This window comes from Melospiza georgiana, chromosome 1 (genome assembly GCF_028018845.1).
Source record: "Melospiza georgiana isolate bMelGeo1 chromosome 1, bMelGeo1.pri, whole genome shotgun sequence".
NCBI classification, from domain to species: Eukaryota; Metazoa; Chordata; class Aves; order Passeriformes; family Passerellidae; genus Melospiza; species Melospiza georgiana.
This window is the reverse complement of record NC_080430.1, coordinates 111,519,175-111,543,974: the sequence shown is the minus strand read 5'-3', so window position 1 is coordinate 111,543,974 and position 24,800 is coordinate 111,519,175. Positions and strand designations below refer to the sequence as shown.

Below are 24,800 nucleotides of genomic sequence, written 5' to 3'. Positions count from 1 at the left end.
AACAAGTGAAGCTCAGTCAGAAAATTTTTTGATGCAACGCTGAAGAAAATAAATGCAGAGGACAATCCAAAAGTGTGTCATCCAGTGCTTCGGAAGTTTAAGGCTACCTCTGTTAGCAAAGTAGTGTCGTGTGCCAGTTTTATCAGGGTGTGGCTCTTATCTTTGGGTCAGGGTTTGTTTGCACAGAAATGCTCTCATGTCTTCTTCAGGTGCTGAATTCCTCTCCAGGTCAGTGGTAGCTGCGTGTGTTTCATGCTGTTGGAAATCAAGCCACCTGTAGATGTCTGTCTTCAGTCACCGTTTGATTCTGTGGTTGGCCTCTGTCTGTAGCAGCAAGTTGTTTCTTGGCTGCTGTTTCATTTTTCACGAGGTTTTGTGAAAGCCAGAATTTTTTCCTTCCTGCAAACCAGGCTGTAGGAGAGGATTGTAAAGCTGGAGCTGTATTCTCTTCAGAAGATGTCAGTCTTACTATGTTGTTTCTACATTTCTTCATGGAGTTTAGCACTTGGTGGATGATGTTCTTAGATGACACCACACAAGATGTCCAGTTTTGCACTGTTGCTTCACTTTCTGGCCTTTCAGTATGAAGCAGAAGAATGAGTATGATCAGTACAGTTTTATTCTTCGAGCTTGGATGTACAGCTCCTGGAAAATTGCCCTAAGTAATTCAGTTTGATTTCTTGACAGGATGAAGTTATGAAATATTTATGTGCACTAAATTTGGTCCTCTGCTGAGAAGGGAGGGTTTTTCTTGATGGTATGGGAGGAAGTAGTCTTTTGTTACATCAAGATATAGTTGGAAGTAGTTAGGCATTCATGCCAACCTTATCCATCTAGAAATGATAAATATGTCAACTTCTGGGGGTTTTTTTCTTCAGAGTTTGAAAACCTGAAAAACTTTTCAGGTTTTTCATTTTGAATTTTAAGACTGGTTATGTTTCATGTTATGCTTTTGGATGGTGTTAAGTCATAAATCAATTTTTTTTTTGTTTCAATGTTTTATTGTTTTCTTGGTGAATATTGTTATATTAATTGAACAAATAGACTGAAAGAAACCCAAACTTGTCAATCTTGAAGGGAGCAAATGGGTTTTGTATGTTTTTTTTTTCCCAACCTCCATAACAAATATTTCTTGATAATAACTCAAATACAAAGCTGCTAAAAAAGTGCTGAACACCCTACCAGAGAAAATGCATGGACTTGATCTCACGCTGTGGAATTCACTGAGTGGGCTCTTTCAGATGAAAAGAAGCAAGACTTGAAGAGCAAGAGAGGAACGAGCTTTGTGCTGTGTTTTTCCTGTCCTCCCCCCTTTGTGCCCCCTAGTCCCGATTTGCATTGTCACAGCTGAATACCACCCCAGTGAGAGACCTGTGGGTGGGTGCAGTGGGGGGAAGATTTTGCTCTGGGAACCCGCAGCAGAAAGAGATCTTATCACAGTGTGGTTTTTGCAACGGGGCAAAAGGTGAGCGTGGCTGGCCTGTGAGAACCGGGGCTGCGCGTGAGCCTGGGCTTGGCTCTCCTCAGACCATCAGGGCAAAAAGCTGATGGCGAAGCTGGGACTGTGTCTTGTTGCTAGTGCATAAATGATGTTGTGCCTGGTGATCTCAGGGCTTTAGATTTCTGGTAATTATTTTTCTAAGGATAATTTTGGAGGGTAAAAGAGAAATGCTATCAAGGTTAAGATCGAGAAAATATTGCTTTGCATAGAGCTGAGCTTTAGGCCAAGCTTTTTTTTGTAAGCTTACTGCTCCCTTCAGATTCATAAGAGCCTGTCATTCTTTTTCTTAGTGGAACTCCCTTTTTCCCAGACAGTCTTGATATGTTTTCACAAGTAAAGATCAGCCTTTGCTTGTAGGTATTTTTTACCCATATACTGAATTTGAACTGGAAGAGTTCACAGAAATTCTCAGTTTGTGTACAAAGATTAAGGTTTATGGGATTAAGAGGCCATGTGGTCCTGTGATTATTTTTATTTTTTTTCCGAAGTAATATCTAGGGAAAAAAAAAATATGTGGTGGTTCTGTTGGGATCAAATACAGTGGCACTTGACCTCAACTGACAGAGAAGTTCCCTACTGTGCATGGCAGGGAAAACATGCTGAACTTTCCTATGGAGGAGATGATGGATCTCAGTGAGCCACCAAGGCAGTGAAGGAAATTCCTCCTTACACATTGTAAATGTGCTGTAAGATGAAATGGCAGAATTGGTGGCTATAAAGAAAGGAAAAATCTGTTAAATGGGTAACAGATTTAAAAGGTGTTTTTCTTCTTTCTTACCCTTAAGTGAACTCCTGTGCATATCAGTAGTGGGCGAGTAGTGAGTTCGTACTGCTGTTGCTCCTGGGGACAAAGGGATTTTATTTAGTTGTATTTCAGGTTCTCTTTTTCTCTTCCACTGCAAAACTTTCTCATGGTGACAACTTTCTCTGCCCCAGTCATGTTCAGGGGACTATTGTTCTGTTCAGCACATTACTGCAGAGCTGATTCCAGTTCTGCAAACTGAGCACCCTCACATCTTATCAAAGACGATCATACTCAATAGAACAGCGTGGCCATGTACATAATGAAAATTTTGCATTGCATCACTCCACAAATGTGGGTTATCTGTGCAGCTGAACAATACATTGAAACTACAAAGAGATTTATTCTTTAAAGGTCTGAATGCTGCTATCTGTGCTTTAATTGTCTTGAATGACCTCCTTCTTTTGCTGAGCTAGTGCAGCATGTCTCAGTAGTCTCCTATTGAAGAAATCTTTAAAAGGCATCATGTGGGAGTAGGGCAAAGCTTTTGAACGGACCATAAAGAAGTTTCAGATATGCTCAGACCCTGGGTAATGGCCGTGATCTGATTGCCAACTGTAGGTGTGGCTGCCTTGTCCACTGAGGTGTGGCAGGTAATAGTTCTTATGTATGGGGCAGACAAGACAAGTGTTTGATTTGGCAGCAAATATCCTCAAGATCCATTGTGTCCACATGGCTTGATTTCTTCCTGAGGTGCTGAACAGCTTTGAAACTCTGACTGTGTGTTCTGCCATTGAAGAGTAATTCCAGTAGCATCTCCTGCTAGCTTCCTCTTCTTTCTACCTTCACTGTGTGGTCTGCTTTTTCCATCAAGACAATTGAATGAAAAAAACAATTGACAGGTTGCCACTAACCACTGCTCCTGGATTTTTGTTTTGGTTGGATTGGTTTTTCCTTTTCCCCTGCTGGCAGAGATGTGTTCCAGAAACATTTTAGTGAAAAAGCTTTTAATTCATTTAAAACCTGCAGCTACTGAATGGTGTCTGTGAAGATTATCGTGCCTTTCTGGAGATGGAAGCCAGTAGCTTGGCAAAACCTGCTCCTAGGAGTACCCTGGGAGAGGGTGAGATAAAGAGTTCAGCATCATACCCATTTTAGTAGTGTGTATTGTATGTTCTTAACCAGACATTTGAACCCTGGTAGGGTGTTAGGGCTGCTAGGATGGAAAATAGTTACATTGCTCTTACTTCTTATGTGCTTAATAAATGTTCATATTCTTCTCTGTTATTCAAGGTGTGAAACTACTAGCTCTTTGTTCCAGTTTCTAAAGTTTTGACTTTGTGAGGTGAAGCCTTCGTGTACATAACTGGATAAACATTTCCTGAATAATTATGTAGTTCAGGTATTGGAAGGTGAAATACCATTAGTCTTTTCTTAATTGGAATTCAAGTGCTAAAACTTGAAGTTCTCCTCCACCATCCCCCTACTCTCCCCATTTAAATTACATATAGCTTTCAAATAAAGCACAAGGTACACATAAAATCTAAGGTATTAAGGTGCCTCAAACAGTTAGTCAAGCCCCTAAGCTTAAAACAAATGTGGTGTGATGAATCATATGCTGCTGTTGCAAGGAATGGTATAAGTCTAGCATAGGAAAGAAGGGCTTCGTTGTTTTGTGCTTTGTCTGTAAGTGCTGTTCTGGAACTAGGTGTTCCTGGCTTCGGTGATTACGTGAACTGGCACTCCCTGTAGTGCCCCGGCAAAGGCAGCTATGCCAAGATGAAATGCTGGAGGATATTGGACAGCATGGTCTGGTGCAACAGGATTTGATGGAAGTTGTGGGAAGAGTTGCAGTGTGTTCCAGTCATTCCAGTGGTGGTTTGTCAGAAGCAAAGGGCATGGGTGTTGCTGTATTTCCTTTTGGCATTAGGAGTAACAAGTTGGTTGGATTAGGGCAGCTTAAGTCTCTCCCCTATAGGAAAATATTCATCATCTTAATGTGGATTGCATATGACTCAAAACCAACCTTCATAAAACTCAGTGAGCCAATATTTCAAGTCTGAAATTTTTTGCTTTTAATGGTCCTTCTCTTTGGAAAGAGTTTTACATAGCAATTGTGGTCTGCAATTTTCATACTGTTTGCAGTATGAAAAACGTGTGGAGCAAACTTCACTGTGCCTCCACCTGTAAGCCATGTCTGCTCATCTAAAGGGCTTAGCACAGAAATGTAAAGTTGAGGTGTATAAGCAGATTGAAGAGTGTCTTTGCTGAGGTTTAAAGCCACATCTACACTGCAGTCTCTGAGGCAGTGTGCAAGTCGGCATAAAACTAATAAATCACAGCTTTGTCAGGGCACCTGCCTGCTTGGCTGATGCTTTGCACCAGCAAGAGTAGCTGCTGTGTCTCAATTTCCCCTGCACTGCTGCTGTGTGAGGTATTGCCCTGCCAGGCTTGGTGCTGAATGCTGGTGTAGGGAGAAGGGTCTTCCTGGGGCTGGGGAGGCTGTGGAGTCCAGCTTCCTCATCCTTTAATCCTTCAGGCTGCCTGTTCTGTGGAGGGAGATGCTCCTGAGACTGCAAGGTGCACACTGAGTGGATCAAGTCACGATGAAGATGGGAAATGCTGAGAAATATCTGCCAGAGCTGTGTGTTTGGGGGTGTGGGGAGCCCTGTGCCAGGGATTGCAGCATCTGCATCCTCAGCAGAGGAGTGAATGGTGGTTTTCCCAGGAAAAGCAGCAAATCTTGTTGCTGTGGGGAAGGTCACTTGGAGCTTCCTGAAAGTGCAAATGTTCAAGAAATGCAAAATTACTTGAAAAAAGTCCTTTTTGGTTTTGGGGTTTTTCTTTCAGGATGTTGTAATCTTGTAATCACAGAGAACTTGGATTTCCTTGGTCTGTGAGAATGTCCCTGGGCTTCTAAGAGAACCAAGAATAAAGATCTAAACATGGTCTCAGAGGCTGGAAGATGCCCAAGAGCTCAACCTGATGAAGCTGATACTGGAGTTGCTTCATAGCAGGGCTGAACCCTAGTGACTCAAATGTTATATAAAACACAACATGCTGCAATTCTGTTTGTGAAATGAGCAGGGAAAACATTGTGGTGGTGGCAAGGAAGTTGGGGCATTTCTCCTTACAGTCAGAGCTGGGGGAGTGGGAAGAAGAGCTGAGTAAAGAAGTAGAAACCCCTTTTGATGGGCCATTTCGTGCCATGTGCTACTTTGCTCTCTGTCTTGGTGTCCTCATGGCAAAACATCTACCTGGCATGGGTAAGGATGTGGCTCCATGGGTGACAGATTTCCAGGGACAGGCTGGGGGACTGCAGCCACTGTTTAGGGGATCAGCAGCTGCTGGCTGGGATGCAGTGTGGGGGCGTGCACCCTCCAAAGGCAATGTGCTGGACGAGAGGCTGTGTGGGGACGCTGTTCTGCTCAGCAAGGAGGATGTGGGCTAGGTGCACAGAGTACAGAGATTAACCACCCTGAACAGAGTGCATAAGCCTTCACTCTGTCCTGAAGGGACAGGCTGTGTGCCCAAGGCTGAGCCAAGGGCACGAGAGGAGGAAGGTCCCTGTGTGCAGCATCAGCCATCATTTCAGAGCTGCCCCCACTCTCTGTTGCACTGCCAGGGCTGCTGCTCAGCACTGCCTGGGCTGGGCAGCCAGAATGAAACAGAGCATGTTTGCCTTGCAGCTGGGTTTGTAAAAGCTATGCAGTCTAAATAGTCAAGTTACTAACTTCCAGGAGCTATTTCCAAGTAGTCCACAAATGCTTGGATACCCCCTCTCCTGTGTTTGTTTTTCAGTTTGCAGCTTTTCTGTTGTTGTGGTTCCAACTGGCATTTTTGCTTATTTACCCTACTGAAAGCTAGTCTTGTTGCTTCCTGGCACATTTTGGAGATGAAGGAGGGAAGATTGGAGTGGGAAAATGAAGGAAAGTTTTTCTTCAAGGAGGGGGAGGAAAATGGCATTTGTGCACAGATCTCTTCTTGTCCAGCTTTCCTGTTTTCAGCGTGTCCCTTTAGAGCATGGTGGGTTCAAGGAGCCCTTGGTTCCAATCTGTGTCATTTGTTCCATGCCCTGTCCTGCATTTGTGGGCTTCCAGGAGGTGTTGCAAGGTTATCTGCAAGGTCACTGTCAGGTAAAACTCCAGTAGTGGCAGGATGGAGCAGCAAAAGGAGCTGCTTCTCATATCCTTTCTTTTATTCACATAGGACAGTCTTTCACCCCTTTCATCTGTTGTGCTGTCTTCTTCCAGCACCTGTGCAAACTCTGCTTCTTCATCCCTCCATGCCCTCATCTTTTTGCTCTGCCTTCTTCTTTTTCCCTCAGCTTGGAGGAAGTCAGGCTCTTTGTTGGACCAGAGAGTAGTGTGGTGCTTTGCTGTGTGTGTTCCAGGAGGAGTAGCTGCCTGTATGCTACCAGACATGGAAAAGCAAGCAAGCAAAGTAATTTTAGGCATTTCTAGAGACTTCAGTGTTTCTGGTCACTGAGAGCAGAAGCTGGAATTGCAGCTCGTTGCTGTTAGAAGGAGCTGCAATTCCTTCCCTGCTGCAGAGGGGTGGCTGCTATCAGTGCAGAAAACGTGGCATCTCCCCTTGTGGAGTCCTGCACTGTGCTACTGACATGATCACTTCTTTCTTTCACTTGGGTGAAGGGAGTTTTGCTGGCAGGACTCAAATGTGAACTGATAGGCTTTGCATGTAATGCTTCCTTTTCTTAGCCCACACTGATTGTTGGCTTGACCTAGAGAATGAGAGTGGGCATGCTGTGTGTTTGTAAGAAAAACAGTAATCCTTGTCAATTTGTGGTATGATGTGTTGAGCCAAAAGGAGAATCTTAGGTGTGTATCCTTGCTGAAAGACTGGCTTCCAAAGCACTTTATTATATTCCTACTTCTTTTTGTTTAGGCTTCTATGTATTCCAAGGACAAACTGCCCTGTTTCCTCTTTGAAGGGGCCACAGGCACACGCATAGAGTTAAATCTGAGATTTTACCCAAGGTGCACTAACATAATTTCATTATGGTCAGACTTTTTTTTTCCTGTCTTAATCTCTGAATGTAAAGCAGGAAAATAGAAAAAGCATGTTCACATGTGTGACTCAGAGAGGTGAGAGGGCTCAAAATACAAAATGTAGTAACACACACATGTGTTGCTGCAGCCCCTGGACCCAGGATGTGGCTGCAGAGCAGCAGCAAAGCTGTGACAGCACTGCAGCCAAATGTAGGGCAGGCTGGAGGAGGAGAGTTTTCTGTTGCATGTCTTATGGGTTGCAATGTCAAATATCATTTGGATTCCTGTCAATATATAACAAAATATCTTACGACCAAATTGCCTGTGGGCAAAGATAAATGTGCCCTCAAGGGGAGAGTGAGGCATGATGGGCTTTTTTATTCACTCTGTGTTTGCATGCTGCTTGCCAAAAGTAAAAGCTTTCCTTTCCACAGGAAGGTGGGTTGTTTTTGGGGTTTTATTTTTGTGTGTGCCTTCTTAAGGTGATAGAAATATTATTATTATCAAAGAGCTGTTAAGAGCTGTTATTCACTTGTCCCTTATGTTTTATTAAAAGCAAAATCCATTCTTCTTTTACTTTACAGCTGAAGTATAGATTTCTCTGAAACAATGGAAATAAACTGTATTCAGGATTAAGACTGTTCTTGATCAGAAAAGGTGTAGGGCTGCTTTAAATGTGTTCCTCCTGTTAGTATTCCTGTATTACCCAGATACTGTTCCAGGATGTAAGCAGACCAAAGAAGTGCCAATTAGAATTGAACATCCATGCTTCTGTCCCTGTATGCAGTCAGCCCATGTTTGAAGAGGCGTTACCTGCCTGTTAGTGACACTTGAATTTTTGCAGGTTGAGCAGAAGGGGTGGGGTGGATGTAGCTAAAAAGCAGAGGCAATGGCAGCTCCAGCAATCAGGGGCCGTGTGTGCACAGGCCATTAGTGCCTGCTTGGACTGTAGAGGGCACAGGGAGGTGGGCCAGGCCACTGGGCAAGCAGCCAGGTGGCAGCCCCACTTCAGAGCAGAGATGAACTTTTGTTCACTTCCAGCTGTTTTTATTTCATCCTTAAACCCGGGCTGAAAGAAAGATGAGAGACAAATTAAATTGTAATGATGAGTTCTCTGAAAGCCAAAGAAAACTATGCTTGAGCAGCTCCTGCATTTGGGGTACTTATTTTTAATTGGGAACTTGTCCAAGATGCCCTAAGTTCAAGCAGGGATCACTGCTGTGCAACACAAAGTGCCATGGTGTCCCTTTAGGACTTGGGATAGATAATGAGAGGATAGAGCATGTTTACTTGGATGCTATTTTAAAATATCATCTAATTATAAATAACTGTCAATGAGAGCTCCCCAGCTCTCATGCTGTGCCCAGGATAAGTCTGAATGAACAGACTGTTTCTCTGTCTGCCAGGGCAATCTGGAATCAAATTCTAGCTCTTAAATCCATGAGGTTGGTAGGGTTAACATTTTCTCCATTGGCATCCCAACTCTGGGGAGCTTTCCCCAGCCTTCCCTGACCTCACTGCCCCAGACCTGTGCAGCAGCCAAAGGTGTGCAGCTGCCTCTGGCTTGATCAGCTGAAGCAACCACTCAGTATCTGTGCTTGGACATAAATAGGAAGTCAGTGACAGTGTGTTAAGTGCAATGCTAAATGCTGACCTCCCACCCCTTAAGTATTAAGCTTCTCCAGCTGGGCACCTGATGCTAAACAGGCACTTGGGAGTGCGTCCTGCAGTGGACCTCACAGTATTTATAGACACATCTGAGCAGCAGCTCTCTAAAATGAGGAACGCCTGCCTCTAGTGAAAGAGAACCTCAGTTCTCTGAATGAAATATTTAAAGGAGCTTATTTGTATGGCAGCAAACTGCTCAGAGATCTCGTTACTGCTGTGTTTTTCCTTTGGTCAGGTAGTGCTGTTGTTCTCTTTACCTATCAGACTGCTTTTGAAAGCTGATCTTTGCATTCTTCATTTCCAGGCCTGGTGCCTTCATTGCAAAGGGCAGATAAATATTTTAACTTTTTTACCCCTTTGACTTTGGCCGTGAGATTTCAAAATGGAAAATTAACAACATATGAGATCAATACAATTCCTTTCACTCCCTATAGTAATAATAAACTAGGCTGGAACCTCTCTTGCATGCAATGAAAAGTTATTTAGCTTTCTCCTCAATATTTCTAACCTGTGGCTATTTTAAGTGCCGTTAAACTTGTCATTCCTTGCTGTTTTTCTTAGCACTTCAGATTTGTGGTGTTAGGTGACTTCAAAACCAGAGAGCTCTCTTCTGTAAGAATCTAATTTTTTTAAGGAATTGTATGGTTGTATGATTTTTTTCCTTCCTTTTTTTACCATGACAAATAGTTGCCACTAATAGTTGGCAGACTTCAACATGTTGCAGAGTATCAGAATAGTTTAAAGAATTGCTGATATTTTCTAGGCTGTTGTAAGTAACCATGGCGTTTGACTGTTTTGTTTGATCAATCATAGAATTAAATCTGTCATGAGGATACAGCAAATCTGCAGTTACATCTGATGATGCTCAATATTAATAAGAAGAGTAATTATGGTAGCAATAGCAAGTTACTCTGTTTTGGAATGTGAATGTTAAGATGTTGTTGTACTGAGTGGTTTTTTCCCCCTGTGTGGGAGTGAAGAGCAGTCTGTGTTGAAAGATGAGTTTTGGCTTGTTTGGCTTGAATTCATAAAAAGTAAGGTTTCTCATTCTGGGATGTTAGCTCTGAAGGCTTGAAATAAACACAAACAAAGCTCAATGAAATCTGTGTTGTTACTACTCTTTCTTTTTTTTTTTTTTTCCTCACTAGATTTCTTATGAACACAAAGAAAGCAAGATGCCAAAGTTCAAACTGTGAGATTGCTGAAGTCAGCAGAGAGTTTACCATCAGTGGCAGTGGCACCAAAATTCCAGTTACTGCTTATTTATAAAATATTTGTCCTTCTCTTCCCTGCAGTAGGTCAAAGAGGTTTTTTTGAAGGCTCACTGAGATGCTGTCTCTGTATATTTGCAGCTAGGGAAAAGCTTGCCTTGGAACAAACTGGATTTTTCAGTGGATTAATCTGTCCCATAGCTTTGTAATGAGATTATGGTTTATGCTGATTTGTTGCAACAGTACTGGTATATCCAGTCATTCCAATAGCAAAATTCTAATCCTAGAGAAATAAATCTGTCTTCTTGCTGGCAGGCATAAAAAGAATAGGTGGTTGGGAGTCTCTGCTCTCTTGTTAGGTATTAGTGGGTGATAGCTTAAGTTCAGCATCAGTTGGATTGAAGCAATTTGATTTTATCACGCTTTTGCAGAGGGATTGGAAATTGCAGAAATAAAGCCTTATCTCTCTTGATTGTGAAATATTTAATGGTTGCCCAGAGCAAAGTCTGATCACAGTACTGTGAGGCTGAAGGATTACATCAATGCACAAAGTACCCCAGGTGGTAACAGAAGGCACTCTGGGGGTGATGCTGTCCTTGCTCCTTCCTTGCTGAGCAGGTAGGGTCAGTGAAGCAAGCTGCATTCCCTCTTCAGACAGCTGAAAGTTGTTGCAGTGCAGCCAGCAGCAGCTGTGTTTCAGCCAAGGTGTGCAGTGGCAAGAGGCTTCATCTGGGACAAACTGTTTCTTGGGAAGGTGCATCTTGCCCAGCTCCCCTGAAGCTGCAGGAAGATTCAGTGTCCCTCCCTCCACCATCCAGGGTGGGGACAAGTGTAATTGCTGGTGGCAGACCTTGCTGCAGATGAGCAGCTCTTGGGCAGCACTGGATGAGGCTGGACAAATCTCATTGACATTTCCTACATTGTTTCAGCAGTGAATTAATGAAGAGATGATGTGAAATTGTTGTTGAGTTTGTGAGGCACAACCTGAGCTGGCTTTGATGCCTAGCTCTCAAATAAAAATAATTTTTAAAACCTCTTGTTTTAAACTCTTTTTGTGATTAAAAAGCAACACTGAACACCGGTAGATTGAGCCTTAATCTGACAGACAGCACAGAAGAATTTAGACTAATTTTAACTGAACTTTATGCTTACAACTTTTCCCCACTTCTTGTTTCTGGCAAAAAAGGAAGTATGTAAGTCATCTTAAAATCAAATTAAGTATGAATCCTTATGCTGTCAAAGGAAACTTTTCACCCACTGGAAGATATGAATTCTGTGCTGCTGATGGAAGGTCAAGTCAGTATTGCTTTGGGTTTATTTTTTTTGGAGAGAAGGGTGTTAAGTTGGAGTCTGAATCATGACAGAAATGCTCATTGATCCAGATAATGGGAAGCAGCACAAATGAATGTGCTGCAGGAATGGAAGTGTTAAATGGAAGTACATATTGAAAACTACTTGGGAATTTGTTTGAGAAGGAAGAAGGGAAACTGAAAAGTGAGGCTGATTATCAATAGCCCTAGATATAACTGGAATATTTTTATAGATCCGTGTGTTGAAAGATCAAAAGATTGTGTAGCTGAGTACAGAGCCTTCTGTTTTCATCTCTTCCACTATGCTCAGACACAGAAAGTCAGTTGAGACCACTGTCAGGCTTGCCTAATGAATCTGCCCACTTTAAATTAAAAATTTAGTACACTACATTATATAGCCCTGAGATGTTTAAATTTTAATGTGGTTTGTTTTGGTTGGGTTGTTTTTTTTTTTCATCTTACTCCTAGAAACTACAATATTTGCTCCTAGAAATTATAATATTTACCCTTTTAAATTACTGGCAGGCTGTATTTAAACTTTGCATGATATACTCCCACGCAGGTTGCTATGCTTTCTTTTAAACAAGGAAGTTTCTCTGATCAGCTTGATTTTAATTTTTTAATCAACCTTGTTTTGTGTCTGTATGAAATCAGAAAGTCAGACTGATAACATGAAGTGGCTTTCAGAGAAGGCTTTTCTTCCATAGTAGTAGTGTTTTCTCCAATTGCATGCTCTTTCTACTTCTCTGCCATTAGGCATTTAATGCAAGAGTAACTCTTTTGAACATCTGTTCAGTCACAGTGACATTAAAAAAATTCAATTTTTGTAGGTCTAATGTTGCTACAAGTGGGCTTCATCATGTAGAAAATATTTCTAGGGTGTTCTTCCCCTTCCTTTAAGGAACATTACAATGATGTGAATTTTTCCCTACAAATTTCCGTTGCTACTTCAGCCTTGAAAAATTCAGGTGCTCTTCTCTACCTAATGAACTTTTTCTGCTGACCTACATCACAGACCAGTGCTTTTGCCAAAGAAATAGCACTGACAGGCTGAACAGCTCAATGGAGATTTGACTCAGTAACAGAGGACAGTTCCAAAGCTTAAGCAAGCAAACCACCCTAATTTAATATTTATTAGTCTTTGACATTCATTGAGGTGCGTCTCCATAGATAAAACACCCAGCAGATAGTGTGCAGTGTGATGCAGTGTACAGAAAACAAAAGGTTTGACTTTCTCCCTCCACCCTTCCTCAGAGTTCAGATGGAGCTCTCATAAGGAGAGGTGGCACAGCCTGCTAAATAATAATAAAATAATTTGTCCTAACTTAAATATTCAGACTTAGCAAAAACTTTTTGTTTCTTCACCCAAAACATAAATCCCAAATCATCACTACAAAAGAAGAAAGCTCTAAGTATCAATGAAATGTTTTGTAGGAGAGGAGGCAGCTGTTGTGCCAGGGAAAAGCTGGGGCAGTAACAGAGCTGAGTGCCGGGGTGGTGAAGGATCATATGTTGACAGCACTGTGCAAGTCGGATGGAAGCTGCCCCCTGCACTCTTGCAAGGAACTTGGAGTTCTCTTTCAATAGCTTGTTGCCCATGCTAACACTCTGAGGCGTTTTCTGTGCATGTGTTTTCAGAGAACTTGTATTCTTAATACCATGAAAGCAACAAACTCAGTACAGTGCTGCTTGAGTGCTGCTGGTGCTTCTGTGAGTCCCTGAATCAAATGAGTACAAATTCAAATCAACAGTGAATGCTCTTTGTGATGCAGCCTGGTGTACATATTTTTGTTTTTGCTTACTTGGTTTGTGTGGGGCAAGAAGTTGCCATCTGCTGGTTTTTTTGTGGATGTTATGCCTGGTTTTTTGTTGTGTTGTATTTTAAGAGATCAGAATCCCAAACAAACAACTGACTAAACAAGAACTAAAGTGCTGAGACCTCTTTGAAGATTATGTAAAGGATTAGCCCACCAGTGAGAGGAAACAAAGACTCTCAGATAAGAATGGCTCTTCAGTTATTTTTGATCTTTTCTTTCTTATTTTATTTTTTTTAAAGCAAAAAAATGTTGTGGTACTCAGCCTTGTTTTAACATCTGGTGGTACTGCAAACATACCCTGGAAAGGCTTGCAGGTACCTGTGGTGCTCCCAGACCCTCATTGCCAAGGGGACTGAAGTGTGTGTGATGCCTGCAGTTCACAGCTGCTCACAGGTGCTGGGTGTTTCTCACCTGTGTGTGGTCTCCTCAGGTGTGCTGTCTCATCACTGCTCAGCCCTGAGCTTCTGGGTTTTAGATGGGGTCTCCCCAAAGCTTTTGTGCTGAGAGGAGGCCTTGGCTTCATCTTTTACCTTCTGTGGATCCCCCAGTAAGATGAAAAGAAATTGAATTCATCTTAAGGTGTTACCTTGTGTGGGAGCTACGTGACTAACTGTGTCTGTTGAAACACAAATTTGCCTTTCCAGAAACAAGACAGCTTTTATTAGTTTGCTAGTGACAGATTTTGTATGTTCCTTCTTTTGCCATGAAAAAGCAGCACTGGCATTTATATTTGTGCTAGCAGTGTGACCTCCCTCTGACCCAAAACATCTCTTTGCACAGAGCCATGCAAGTCTGTAGTACTGTCCTTTTTTTTCTTTTTTTTTTTTAACAAGAGATAGATTATAACTGCATTTCATACTGTGTGGGGCTGTCCTTTTGTTTTCATGATGGGGTAGGGTAATGTTAAGGTTTGTCTTAATGCATGGCTCGTTTGGTCCTCAGCTAGGGAAAATCCAGGCAAGCTGCATGCCCAGTGAAGCACATAGTGTGTGAGTAGGGCTCTACAGTGCAATGAGAGCATGATGCATAAGAACCTCACTTCTTTCCTTTTTTCTGGCTTCAATAGTTTTTCTTTCTCTTAGTTTTCAGTTGTTGCCAGATAGACCTCCTTCCCTTGTAACAGTAGGCACATGCTGATAGTTCTGCCTAATTATTTCACAGCACAGGTGCTCACCTGACCAGCCAGCCACCTCTTTTTCCAGTTGGCACATCATTCCTAGCGAATGTTAGTGCAAACATGAGGGGGAATAAGGTGGATGTTATTCTTTTGTGTGGTTTGGTTGGTACCTGGCTGAGCACCCAGTCATGATTTTTAATATTGCTGAGATTTTTCTATGTAATGATATGTAATGTGATTATGGAACATTAGATGGAATAATTAAACTCACCACCTACTTAACTGACCAAGACAGTCTGGGTGATGCACTTAATTGTATGGCATCTGTTACCTTGCATGCAGATGGTGTTCAGGCTTAATGAAAACACATGGCCCTAAGTCTTGCTGAGTTTTCCCTGGGGTTTTCCCAGGCATCTTTTTCATCAGTTATTTCACAAAAGCCATCTTAAGTTTCTTGTGAGCTCCTGGTTCTTTTCTGTAAGCTTATTCATCGCAGAAAGAGCAAGTTCGGCATGCTTGGGCTGATGTGCAAGGGACAGCACTAAGCTCACTTTGCAGTCTTCTGTGATGAATGAGATGAGTGGAATGTGTCCATAACATCTTCCTGGCAGAAGGAAATGGTATCTAGCTCATCTGGTGTGTGAAAATGGAATCTCTTGCGTTACTGGAACCTTGCATGCAACAACTTCTCTTTCTCTGAATTACCTGGTTACCTACTATTTTAATGTCTCCAGATGCAAAGCTTGTGCTTTAAGGCAGTGATGCAAACTCTTAGCCACAATGACAAAGTATGTGGCATTATAAAGCATTTATATTCCTGCACATCACTGCCTATTTTTAGCTGTGTAGTTTCTGTGAGTGAGTGAGTAAGTGAGTCATATTGGCCTGAACATTTTGCAGTGACTTGAATGTTAGTTTTTCCAATATTAGGAGGAGAACCGTAAAAGTTTTGTTGTTGGTTTGTTGGTTGGTTCTTTTCATTTGTTTCATGAATTTTCTTTAGTGGTTGGTGTTGAAAAGTCATTGTTGTCTTTGGCAAGCAGAGTACGTGGGACCTGTGAGTTTTCTTCTGTGGACTGTGACAGGACATTAGGGAAAGGCTCTTCTCTGAAAGGATGGTCAGTCACTGGAACAGGCTTTCCATGGAGGTGGTCAGGGCACCAAACCTGTCAGAGTTCAAGGAGTATCTTGATGATACTTACCCGTATGGTTTAGTTTTAGCCAGTCGTGTGAGGGATGAACAGTTGGGCTTGATGATCCTTACAGGTCCCTTCCAACTTGAGATATTCTGTGATCCAGGAGGAAGCAAAGAGGAGACAGGAGTGCTCAGATCCTTCAAAACTGAAATGGTCTTCAGTTCTTCTCCTAAGGCTTTGGGGGAATTCATAGACATTTTGGAATTGTGAAATGCTAAACTAAATAAAAATGCGTGTGTCTTTAGAAAGTAGGCAGTGACAACAACTTGCAGAAATGTCTCTTTTCAAGAGAAATTACTTCCTGTGCTGCAGCATAGGCATATATAAACTCAGTCCCTGCATGTAATTGACTTCTGTTTTCTCACCTGGTTCTCAAAAAGTGGAGGTGAAGACGTAATTTCATCTCTGAATTTGTAGATGAAGGAATCCTGTTGCTCCTTCATCAGTCTTGCTACAGTTGTTAGCTGTTAAATTGAAATATTTACAATGAGAGAGTCAATATTTGCCAAATACGGATGATCCAGTTTTGGAACTAGAAAGAATTATTAAAGTAGTATTGGTATTTAATTTAGATAGTGTTTAATAGGAATGGGACTCTTGATTAAGCAGTTACCTTTTTTAGTAATGACTGTATCAACCTGTGAATGATTTTCCTTTCCTGGTTAGTGTTTCCCCTGCAACTACCCTTCAACAAGTGTGGTGTTGGCAATATTAGAGGGTTTTAGGAATTGTACAGAAATGGGTCATGCAATTAAAAAATCATAGTGAATCTTATTTGCAATGAGCACCTGAAGACCTATTGCAGTGCTGTTTTGGTGGTGCTAAGTGAAGTACCCAGATACTGATTGTGGTCAGAAGACTTGTGGCAGATCAGCTTGTATGGGAACATACTGGCTAAGATTTAGTTTAGGGGTGTGAGGCTTTTAATCTCAGGCAAGGCTGGGTGTTGACACTTGATGTAGGGTTTAGGAGCTGCTAGCAAATCATGGGTGTCTTAGTCTCAGGCATTATTATGAATAAACTTGACTCATATTTTGGAAGGAGAGAGGCAGCTTGGGGAAGGGTGGGGAATTGCATGTGGTAGTTCAGTGCTTCTCTTGACTTTTATTTGGGGGAGTAAAAGACCAGCACAAGTATTTGCCTGTTGATTCTTTGTAGTGGTTTAATTATATTGCAGGCATGTGGGGCAGGGAGGAGAGGGTGAAAAGATAGAGCACCTAATCCACACTGGATCATAAGAGACAAAACTGTTGCTAAAGATGAGTGGCCTGTGTTCTCTGTTTCCTCATGTTGTCTTATTTTTATGTAAGCAGCTGCCCAGGAGTGTGTTGAATAGTGAGAACTGAGTTGCATAGCTGGTGAATGTGAGGGCTGCTGGGTTCTCTCCCACACAGCCAAAATGTGATTAATGAAAGGCTTGCACAACTTATGCCACTGGGGTGGGGGGAAATCAGATGGAGTGTGTGTGGCTGTTTTGCAAGGTATGGCTGGCTGAGAGAAGTGTAAAGGGATAACTGAGCCTGGGCTGGGTTGGGCTGGGACAGGAGTCTTGTAGCAAGGGTCAGAGGGGTTTCCAGCCTGGAAAGTCCTCCCCTCCAGGAAGAAAGCACTTTAAAATCAGTGAGCAAGTCTTGTGGGGGAGATAGAGTAGAAGAAAATGGAAGAAAGAAGTGAGTTGCTTTGTTGTCCTCAGTCACAGTTTCCTTGCATAGATTGGATACCATGATCAGCCAAGTGTTTTTGACTCCTTTAATCCCTTGGTGACAAGGAGCCTCTTCCTATAAAGCAAACCCCAGGAATCTGTCTCACCAATGGTTAGGAAAGATCAGGGCTTGGTAAGGGCAGACCTGCCCTTTGTTAAGGAGCCAAGGGGAGTGTCAACTCCTCATCACATCTGCTTCACCTTGTCTCCTCCAGTCTCCTGTGGCATAGCATGAAATTCATTTCCGATGTAATCAGTTGCAGCAAATAATTGGTGTAATGAGAATCGTGGTTTCCAAGGTTCTGTTTAAGAAAATACAGATACTTCCAGCTGCAGACTCAATGATGTAGTCACTCTTGGGCCTGCCTTACTAATCTCTTTTTACACTCACCTGTCCCACCCAGTTTTAGTGGAGCAACCACTTAAACAGATCACAGCATGTGAGCCATGGCTGGAAGCACCTTTTCATAATGGGTGTCTTTATTTTCCTGAGAATATCTTCCTCAGATTCTTCGAGGGTGACCCATACTATAATTATTTCCCTGCAATTCTGGATGTAGAGTCCAGCCTTCCTTTAGGTAATAGTCTGAAATTATACCTACAGATTGTAAGGCAGAGAAAATGTATACCAGAGAGGCTTTCTATTTTATTCCAAATTGTTCACCACTGTCAGTGAAACTAGTAAAATGCTAAGTCTTCCCTTAGGTGCCATTGGTTGGATTTTGTTGTGGGACAGAATAATTTCTTGTTGCCACAGATTATAGGAAGCATGAGTGTAACTTTCAAAACGGACCATGAGTTTCAAATAACACCATTTGTTATTATTATTATTATTACTGTTGTTGTTATTATTATTGTGCTTTTCCTCAAAATCATAAAACGTTGCAGCAAGCTGAAGGTAATTTTTATACATATTAGAGGTTGCCCTGTGAGCAGAAAACATGAGATGTTCGAGATCTGATAATTTGCTAAAACTTAGCAGATGTGTAATTCCTTCAGCAAATATATGTGAATTTTTTTCAAGATATGGATGGGAAAGAAGTTCCCTGGTGCTGCATGGTAATTTTGCCACTCTTCCCTGGGCTTTATGAGATCCTTTATCCCAGTGTGCTGTGGGTGGAGGGGTGGTGCTTCCCAGGATCAGGAGCTGGTGTTGAGCAGTCTGCCTGTCTGGGCTGCCGAGGGATGTGGTCCAAGGAACACCTGGAAGCCAGTTCATGAAATGGCCTGTTTACCTGGAAGCTCCTTTCTGTGCTGTGGAAAAGAAGGGAACCTAGAAATGTGCTTTCATCTGAGCAAGAATAACTGCTACTAAGGAGCTTTGTATTCCTTCTGACTTCCTTTTGTTTCTCCTTTACACCCCCATCATAGCAGTTTACCCATGGGTTTAAGTTAAAGACACAAATGGGCAAAGCAGGAGTGTTTCTAAAGTTTAACAGGCTGTGGAACAGCAGACTCATGGAGGTCCATCTATTGGACTCTGCAGGTTTGGCCATGTCTCTCTCTCGTTTAGCCAGATCCGAGTTTCTGGAGGAGACAAGCAGAATCCTGTGGCCAAAGGCTGTCAGAGCAGATGGCCCTAATGCTCTCTTCTGATTTAAAATCTTAACAATTCTCACACACACCAGTTGCTCTGTTTAAAATTGTGTGGGAGGGTGCTTTCTGATAGAATGGGAGCATGAAATCAGGCAGGAATGGGCTATGTAGAAGCTGTTGCCCACGGTGGAAGAGTGCCTGTTGCAGGCAGAAAAAAAGCTCAGTGGGAGGTAGCTCTGCAGAGATTGAACAGAGGAAATATCTGCTGCCCCAGGAAAAAATGAGGAAATTCTCATTCTTCCACTGAATTTTAGGGATATCAGGACAATGTGGAGAAAGTTCAGTTTGTTGTAGTAACCGAAGGGGATGGGTTTTGTCCAAACTTGATTCCAGGGCTAAACTATTTGTGTTATTTTTGGCTGTAACTGCAGAGAGCTGGTGGGAGAGAAGGAAAATGAAATTTAAAGTTTCATTATTCTTGGACCGTGTTTAGTGTCTGCTGAGTGTTCCTGAAAGTCCAAGTGACTGCTTCGAAGACACCTGGAGAAAGGCTAGGTTTTTGTGTGCTTAATGCAGAAATGTACTGAGCAGGACTGCAGGTGTGTAAGAGCAGTTCTGTGATGATACACAGAACAGTTTCCTGCTCTGTGAAATTTTGCTCACACATCATATCACACTTGTTTTGCTGGCACTTTAGGTGGTCTGTCTAATATGGCTCTTGGAATTACTGGAAAACCTAGCAAAGCACTCTAGACCTGATCATGCACTGCAAGCTGTAGAACGGGGAAGGATACTCTGCAGAAATGCAAAGCTGTGAGGGCAAGGGAAGAAAGAAGAGTTTGATCCTTGACTGTGTTTGGGATGGGTTTGACAGACACCAGAGTAGAAAAGTATAAGAGTGCCTTAGAAAGGTGAGCAACACGTCGTCTGGGTAGGCCTCTCATTGAATTTCAGTCTGAGAGGGGACTTAGATGTTTGTGAAAATTTTTTAAATATTTATTTATTAATTTCTCTTCCTTAAGTGATAGGATTAAGTTTATCTAATTAAGCAGTGGCTTGCAAAGGGATAGAATGGCAAAGATGAAATCTCTGTGTCTGAAAGTGTGATATCCAGTTTCTACTGTATGGTAGTGTGATGCTTCTCTTTTAAAATATGAAAATGTGGTGGGTTTTTTTTTCTTTATTTAAAAACTAAAGGACTTCTTGAGTATTTGTATCAAGCAAGATAGGCAGACTGAAATAGAAATATGAAAAGTGTGTTTATGCAGAAAGTTGAAAAAGGAGCCCCAGAGCCACTACTCAGTAATCTGGATTACATCTCTGTGATATTGTATGCGTGCACTGAGGTGTTTTGCTTCTTGTTTGTTTTCTGGAAGGTAAGGTGCTTAAGTTGCAAATGTGAATACTGGATAGAGTTGAAATTTACTTAATTGCATTTTTAATTATCAAAAAGTCCGGGAAAAAATTAACACCAATAAGAATAAAATGCTTGTTGTGCTGTTCTCCTAATTCATCATGCAGTAAGTGTGGTTTGTTTTATTTTTTTAAAAAAACCCTACATCTGTCTTACAGGAGAAACTATAGAAGGTCTTCGGGAGAGCGATTATCTTCTGATTCATTCGTGCCGGCAGTGGACAACCATCACAGCTCACAGTCTGGAGGAGGGTCACTACGTCATAGGGCCAAAGATAGAAATCCCTGTGCATTATGCAGGTAAAGCTAATGTTCACTGAAATACAAATTCAAAAATAATTCATTGCCTACCACTCATACTGATGGTTATATTTGAGAGGGTGAAGCTATGCCTCTCATGCCGTTGTCTGTGAGTTAACTTTTTGGTAATGTTACAGAGCAAGAGATACTGACTTGCTTGCAGGGCTGCTAAATAGATGTATTTCATTGAGCAGCACATTGACAGAACATGTAGCTGTGTAGAGGAATTGATTTCAATTTGAGCATAATGAGTTGCCAGCATTTCTCATGTGTGAATGTGGAGACACAAGTGTGAAAGTTTGATATTGCCTTGAAATGTTTGGTCAAAGATGGAATGGATTTTACATTCAGGCTGGGGGGGATTTTCTGATGTTTTCATGTTAAACACCAGGGACTCTTCATAATAATACTGCAGTTTTAAATTAATGCTCCTCAGTAGTGCCTTGTCTTTCTCTGCCTTCTTGGGTGATAGAATAATACTGTTGTTCCAAGTAGCTATGATCCAACTAATCCGTGTTTATTTTATTATTTGAAATTATTTTTACTTTGCTAGGAAATTATTTTTAATACTTTTTCCTGCTGTTTAGTGTTCTTATCACAAGCTGAACAGAGCAATACAATGAGTGGGAACTGTTTATATTACAGCAGTAGGTAGAAAACTTTTCAAAGCTGGAAAGTGTGAACTGAAAGAGCCATGGCTACAAAGTAAAGATGTGAGTTTTAGTTTTAATTAGTGTTCTGCATAAACAGTTATCAATGGAATAATGTTCTTGGCTCTGCTGCAGTCTCCTTTAAAACACTGTGCGCTGAGGGTGTGCTGAGTTGGACAAGACCTGGCTGAGCTGGTTTGTGTCAGTCACACCAGTGCTGCAGCTGCAGCAATGCACCCTATTCCAGTGATGGAAATTACACCACTTGCCTTCTTAGGTACTGTTTCTCCTTGGAGTTCACTGCTGGAATGTTAATTTTTCTATTATATGTTTAAAAACTTTGGTCTGATGGCATATGGTGTCATAATGTATGTGACTTTAAAACTCTCTGAAGTTAACTTTCTTAGGATAAACATTTTCTGGTGCTTATGCTTAGTAATGTTGATTCTTTTGTTTTACACCTCCTGGCTGCATAAGCTCCAGTGGTGTGGACAGATAAACACTTCACTTCCTTTGAACTGAATGCCATGTTTTTAAATCCTTACACTGATTCCTGGAAGGAGAATGGAAAATAAAATGGTTAATGGCATAAGAGATCTTAATGGGTTTACTGAAGGCTTGGTTTGGTCTTCATTTTTAAAGTTAACAAAGATATGCTAAGCAGGGTTTCCTGACTCTTCATGTTTCCATTCATTCATATCTTAAATTTACACAGACACCAGAAAAATAAAAATCCATTCCCTGAGATACTGCAAAAGTGTCAAAGTGCTTTTCTTCCTGGCTTGTGTTAATGCAGGAAAAGGGGGTGTGTTTAGTTAGCAAAATACGTTTTTCTGTCAAAGTTCCTTGCCACAAAACCCTCATTAATGACATGAAAATACCTGAAAGTTCAGAAGCTTCCACTAGTGAGAACACTTACTGAACACGAGATGAGCTCCAATGTTGCCAAAGGAACGTCACAAAAATGGTCTGGGCTAATTTGCAGAACCAGAGTGTGTCTGATGGGCTTGCCTCCATGAAAGGGGAGATGAATCTACACATGTGAAGGGTTAGCTAGTGAAGCCCTGCAGTGGCACTTGGATGCTGACATCTAAATGCAGTTAGAGGTGCCCTCCATAGCCTAAAGATGAGCTTGTGCTGCTGTGGAGACCATCCAGAGGTGTGTGAGCCAGCACTGAGTGTGCTGTCAGCGCTGCCCTGTGCAGTGTCTCAGTTCACTGCTCCTGGGATCCAGAATTCCCTGCTGGAGAGGCCAGCTTTAATGGAGCTGCCCGAGCCAGCCTGCTGGGCTGGGTGCTGGCCTGGATTATGGGACATGGTTAAACTTTAAACTTCTGTCAGCTGAAATGTACTACCTACCAGAATGACCCCTAGAGATGGAATATGAGAGTTCATTGAAATGACTTTCAAGGTTTGTTTTGGCTTTAATAGAGTACCATTTTTTGTTCTTTAACCCTAGAAGAATTTCAATGTCACGAATTGCAACATGATTTTCATTGTAACAGTTGAGCAGGAAGAGACACTGAGATTGATTTTATTTTCCTGAGATTACAGTTTAAGTACCACAAAGTCATCAGTCATGTATTTATAACTATGACCATAAAGTAAATCTTATTTTGCTACTTGCTAAATCAGATTTTGATACACTTATTAAACAATACAATAAAGCAAATACAAAACAAATACAATAAAGCTAAAGAGGGGGAGTGCTGTATTTTACATTTAAGTGAAGTTTTATTACCAGAACCTGAGTTGTGCAGTCTTGCTGGTGGTGCTTTCCCTACTATGAAAGTGCTGCCCTGGTTGTTTCTTTTGGTGGTGGCAGACATGGTTAACTTTTGCCTATTAAAGATCATATATGACAGCTGTTAGTATAACCATTCTCTCTGGAATATTCTCTCCAGTCTGCTTCTCTTTAGAGTAAAAATTAAAGTTAATGTAGCATCAAGTTAAATTTTTATGTAATTAAAACCAATAACTAATGTGTTTCTGGCACTTAAAACAACAGAAGTCTTCACATGCATATGGAATGGAGAGCATATTAAAATTAATGTCCTGATAGTGCTCTGTCTTGGCCTGAAAGAATGGGTTTCACAAGAATCCAAGGTACACCATCACAGCAGATGGACATTCCTTTGGTGTTGCTTCCTTTCTTCAGGTTCACAATTCACACTTGATACTTCAAGGAAGGTCTTATCAGCTCTCTGTCTGAACTAGTTATGTTTTGTTCCTGGTACTCTGATATCCTTAATTTCTACTCTAAAAGCAAGTGTGTGTTACCAATACCCTCTAGCTGACATAAAATATTACTGTTAGATTTTGCTTAGGCAGCACAGTAACCTTCACCTTGATAGATGTCTCCCCTGGCAGCCTCTGGAAAATACTGGTTTGTGATCTCAATTTGGAAGATACAGGGCCTGTTGGTATTACACTTTGCTGTGCTGAATTACACTTTGCTGTGCTGCTGCTTGCCAAGAAAGATACTTTTCAGTCTTCTGCAAAAGTTCTGCATAGGAAGATGTGTGCCAGGGACATGCTGGTGACCACAACTCAGACGTATTCTGTGATAACTGAAAGGCACTGAAGACACTCTCAGGGTTTTAATACTGTGGCCCTCAGGTGTTATCTGATTCCTCTTGCATTACTTTCCAGGATTCTACAGCTCAAAACTACCTTTCTGAGGGTTCTGAGGTTTGTGTGTTTGTGTTTCTGAGGATTCATCAGCTCAAGCCACAGAGGTGTTCTCCTCTGACTGTAAATGGCTTGGGTTCAGTCTGTTGTAAATGCCTCTGCTACATGGCCATAGTTGTTTATGTGTGCACATTATTGATGTGAAAGTGGATGATCAGGTTGGATGTGGTTGCTAAAAACCTGCTGCACAGGAAAAGTGGCACAGAAGGCTGTGGAGTGTGTGCATACCCCCACCTACACAGGGCAGTCTTCCCTTTCAAAGGCCATGCTAGTGTTGGTGAGTGCATGCAATGAAAGAAAAAAGTACTTTGGGATGAATTGGCAGCATCCAGGTCATTTTGCACCAAATACTTACTCCCACGTTTAATCAAATCATAACAGGACTTTTAATGTTGGGGTTTTTCAGGACCTTATCTCTCTTGTTGCAACTGATGGCTCTTTTTTTCAACTGTCTGGTTTTTTCCATCCTGAGAGGAAAGCTGTTCCTTTGAGATGATGTATAAAAAAAAAAGGCAAACACATAAATGTAAAAATCCTTTTCTTTTTCTGTAGTCTTCTACTCAGTTTTGCCCAGAGTTTGGAGGGAATGCCTCTCTGCCGCCATGTGTGTGCACACAGGAGGCAACTAATAACAAAAATATTTCTATAAAGATATTAGAAAGTAACACCCTGCTCCAGGGTGTGCCACACTGTAACACATCCAGGATGTTGAAAATACTCCTGTGAACTCACACCTCCCTGCCACAGACTGAAGGTGTGCAATTGCTAATACAGAGTAATCACTCTGGTTGCTTACCTAAGTGAGCTGATATCTTTCTTAATGTCTTTTAAATGAGGAAATATAAAACCTTGTCATGTGCACCTTCCACAGGTGGGGTGTTGGGTGGGAATGAGTCAGAAGGCCCTTCTCTAGTGTTGGAAGTGGTGTGCAACAAAC

At 41.7% G+C, this 24,800-nt stretch overlaps 1 protein-coding gene across 1 annotated transcript in view; it reads left to right on the top strand.

Annotated features, from left to right (window-relative positions):
* The window catches only part of GAREM1 (GRB2 associated regulator of MAPK1 subtype 1), a 99,040-nt gene that overhangs the window by 2,191 nt on the left and 72,049 nt on the right, over positions 1 to 24,800 (top strand). The window contains exon 2 of the mRNA XM_058039170.1: positions 20,382 to 20,522. Within this exon, the coding sequence (XP_057895153.1) occupies positions 20,382 to 20,522 (141 nt within the window). The remainder of the gene's footprint in view (positions 1 to 20,381; positions 20,523 to 24,800) is intronic.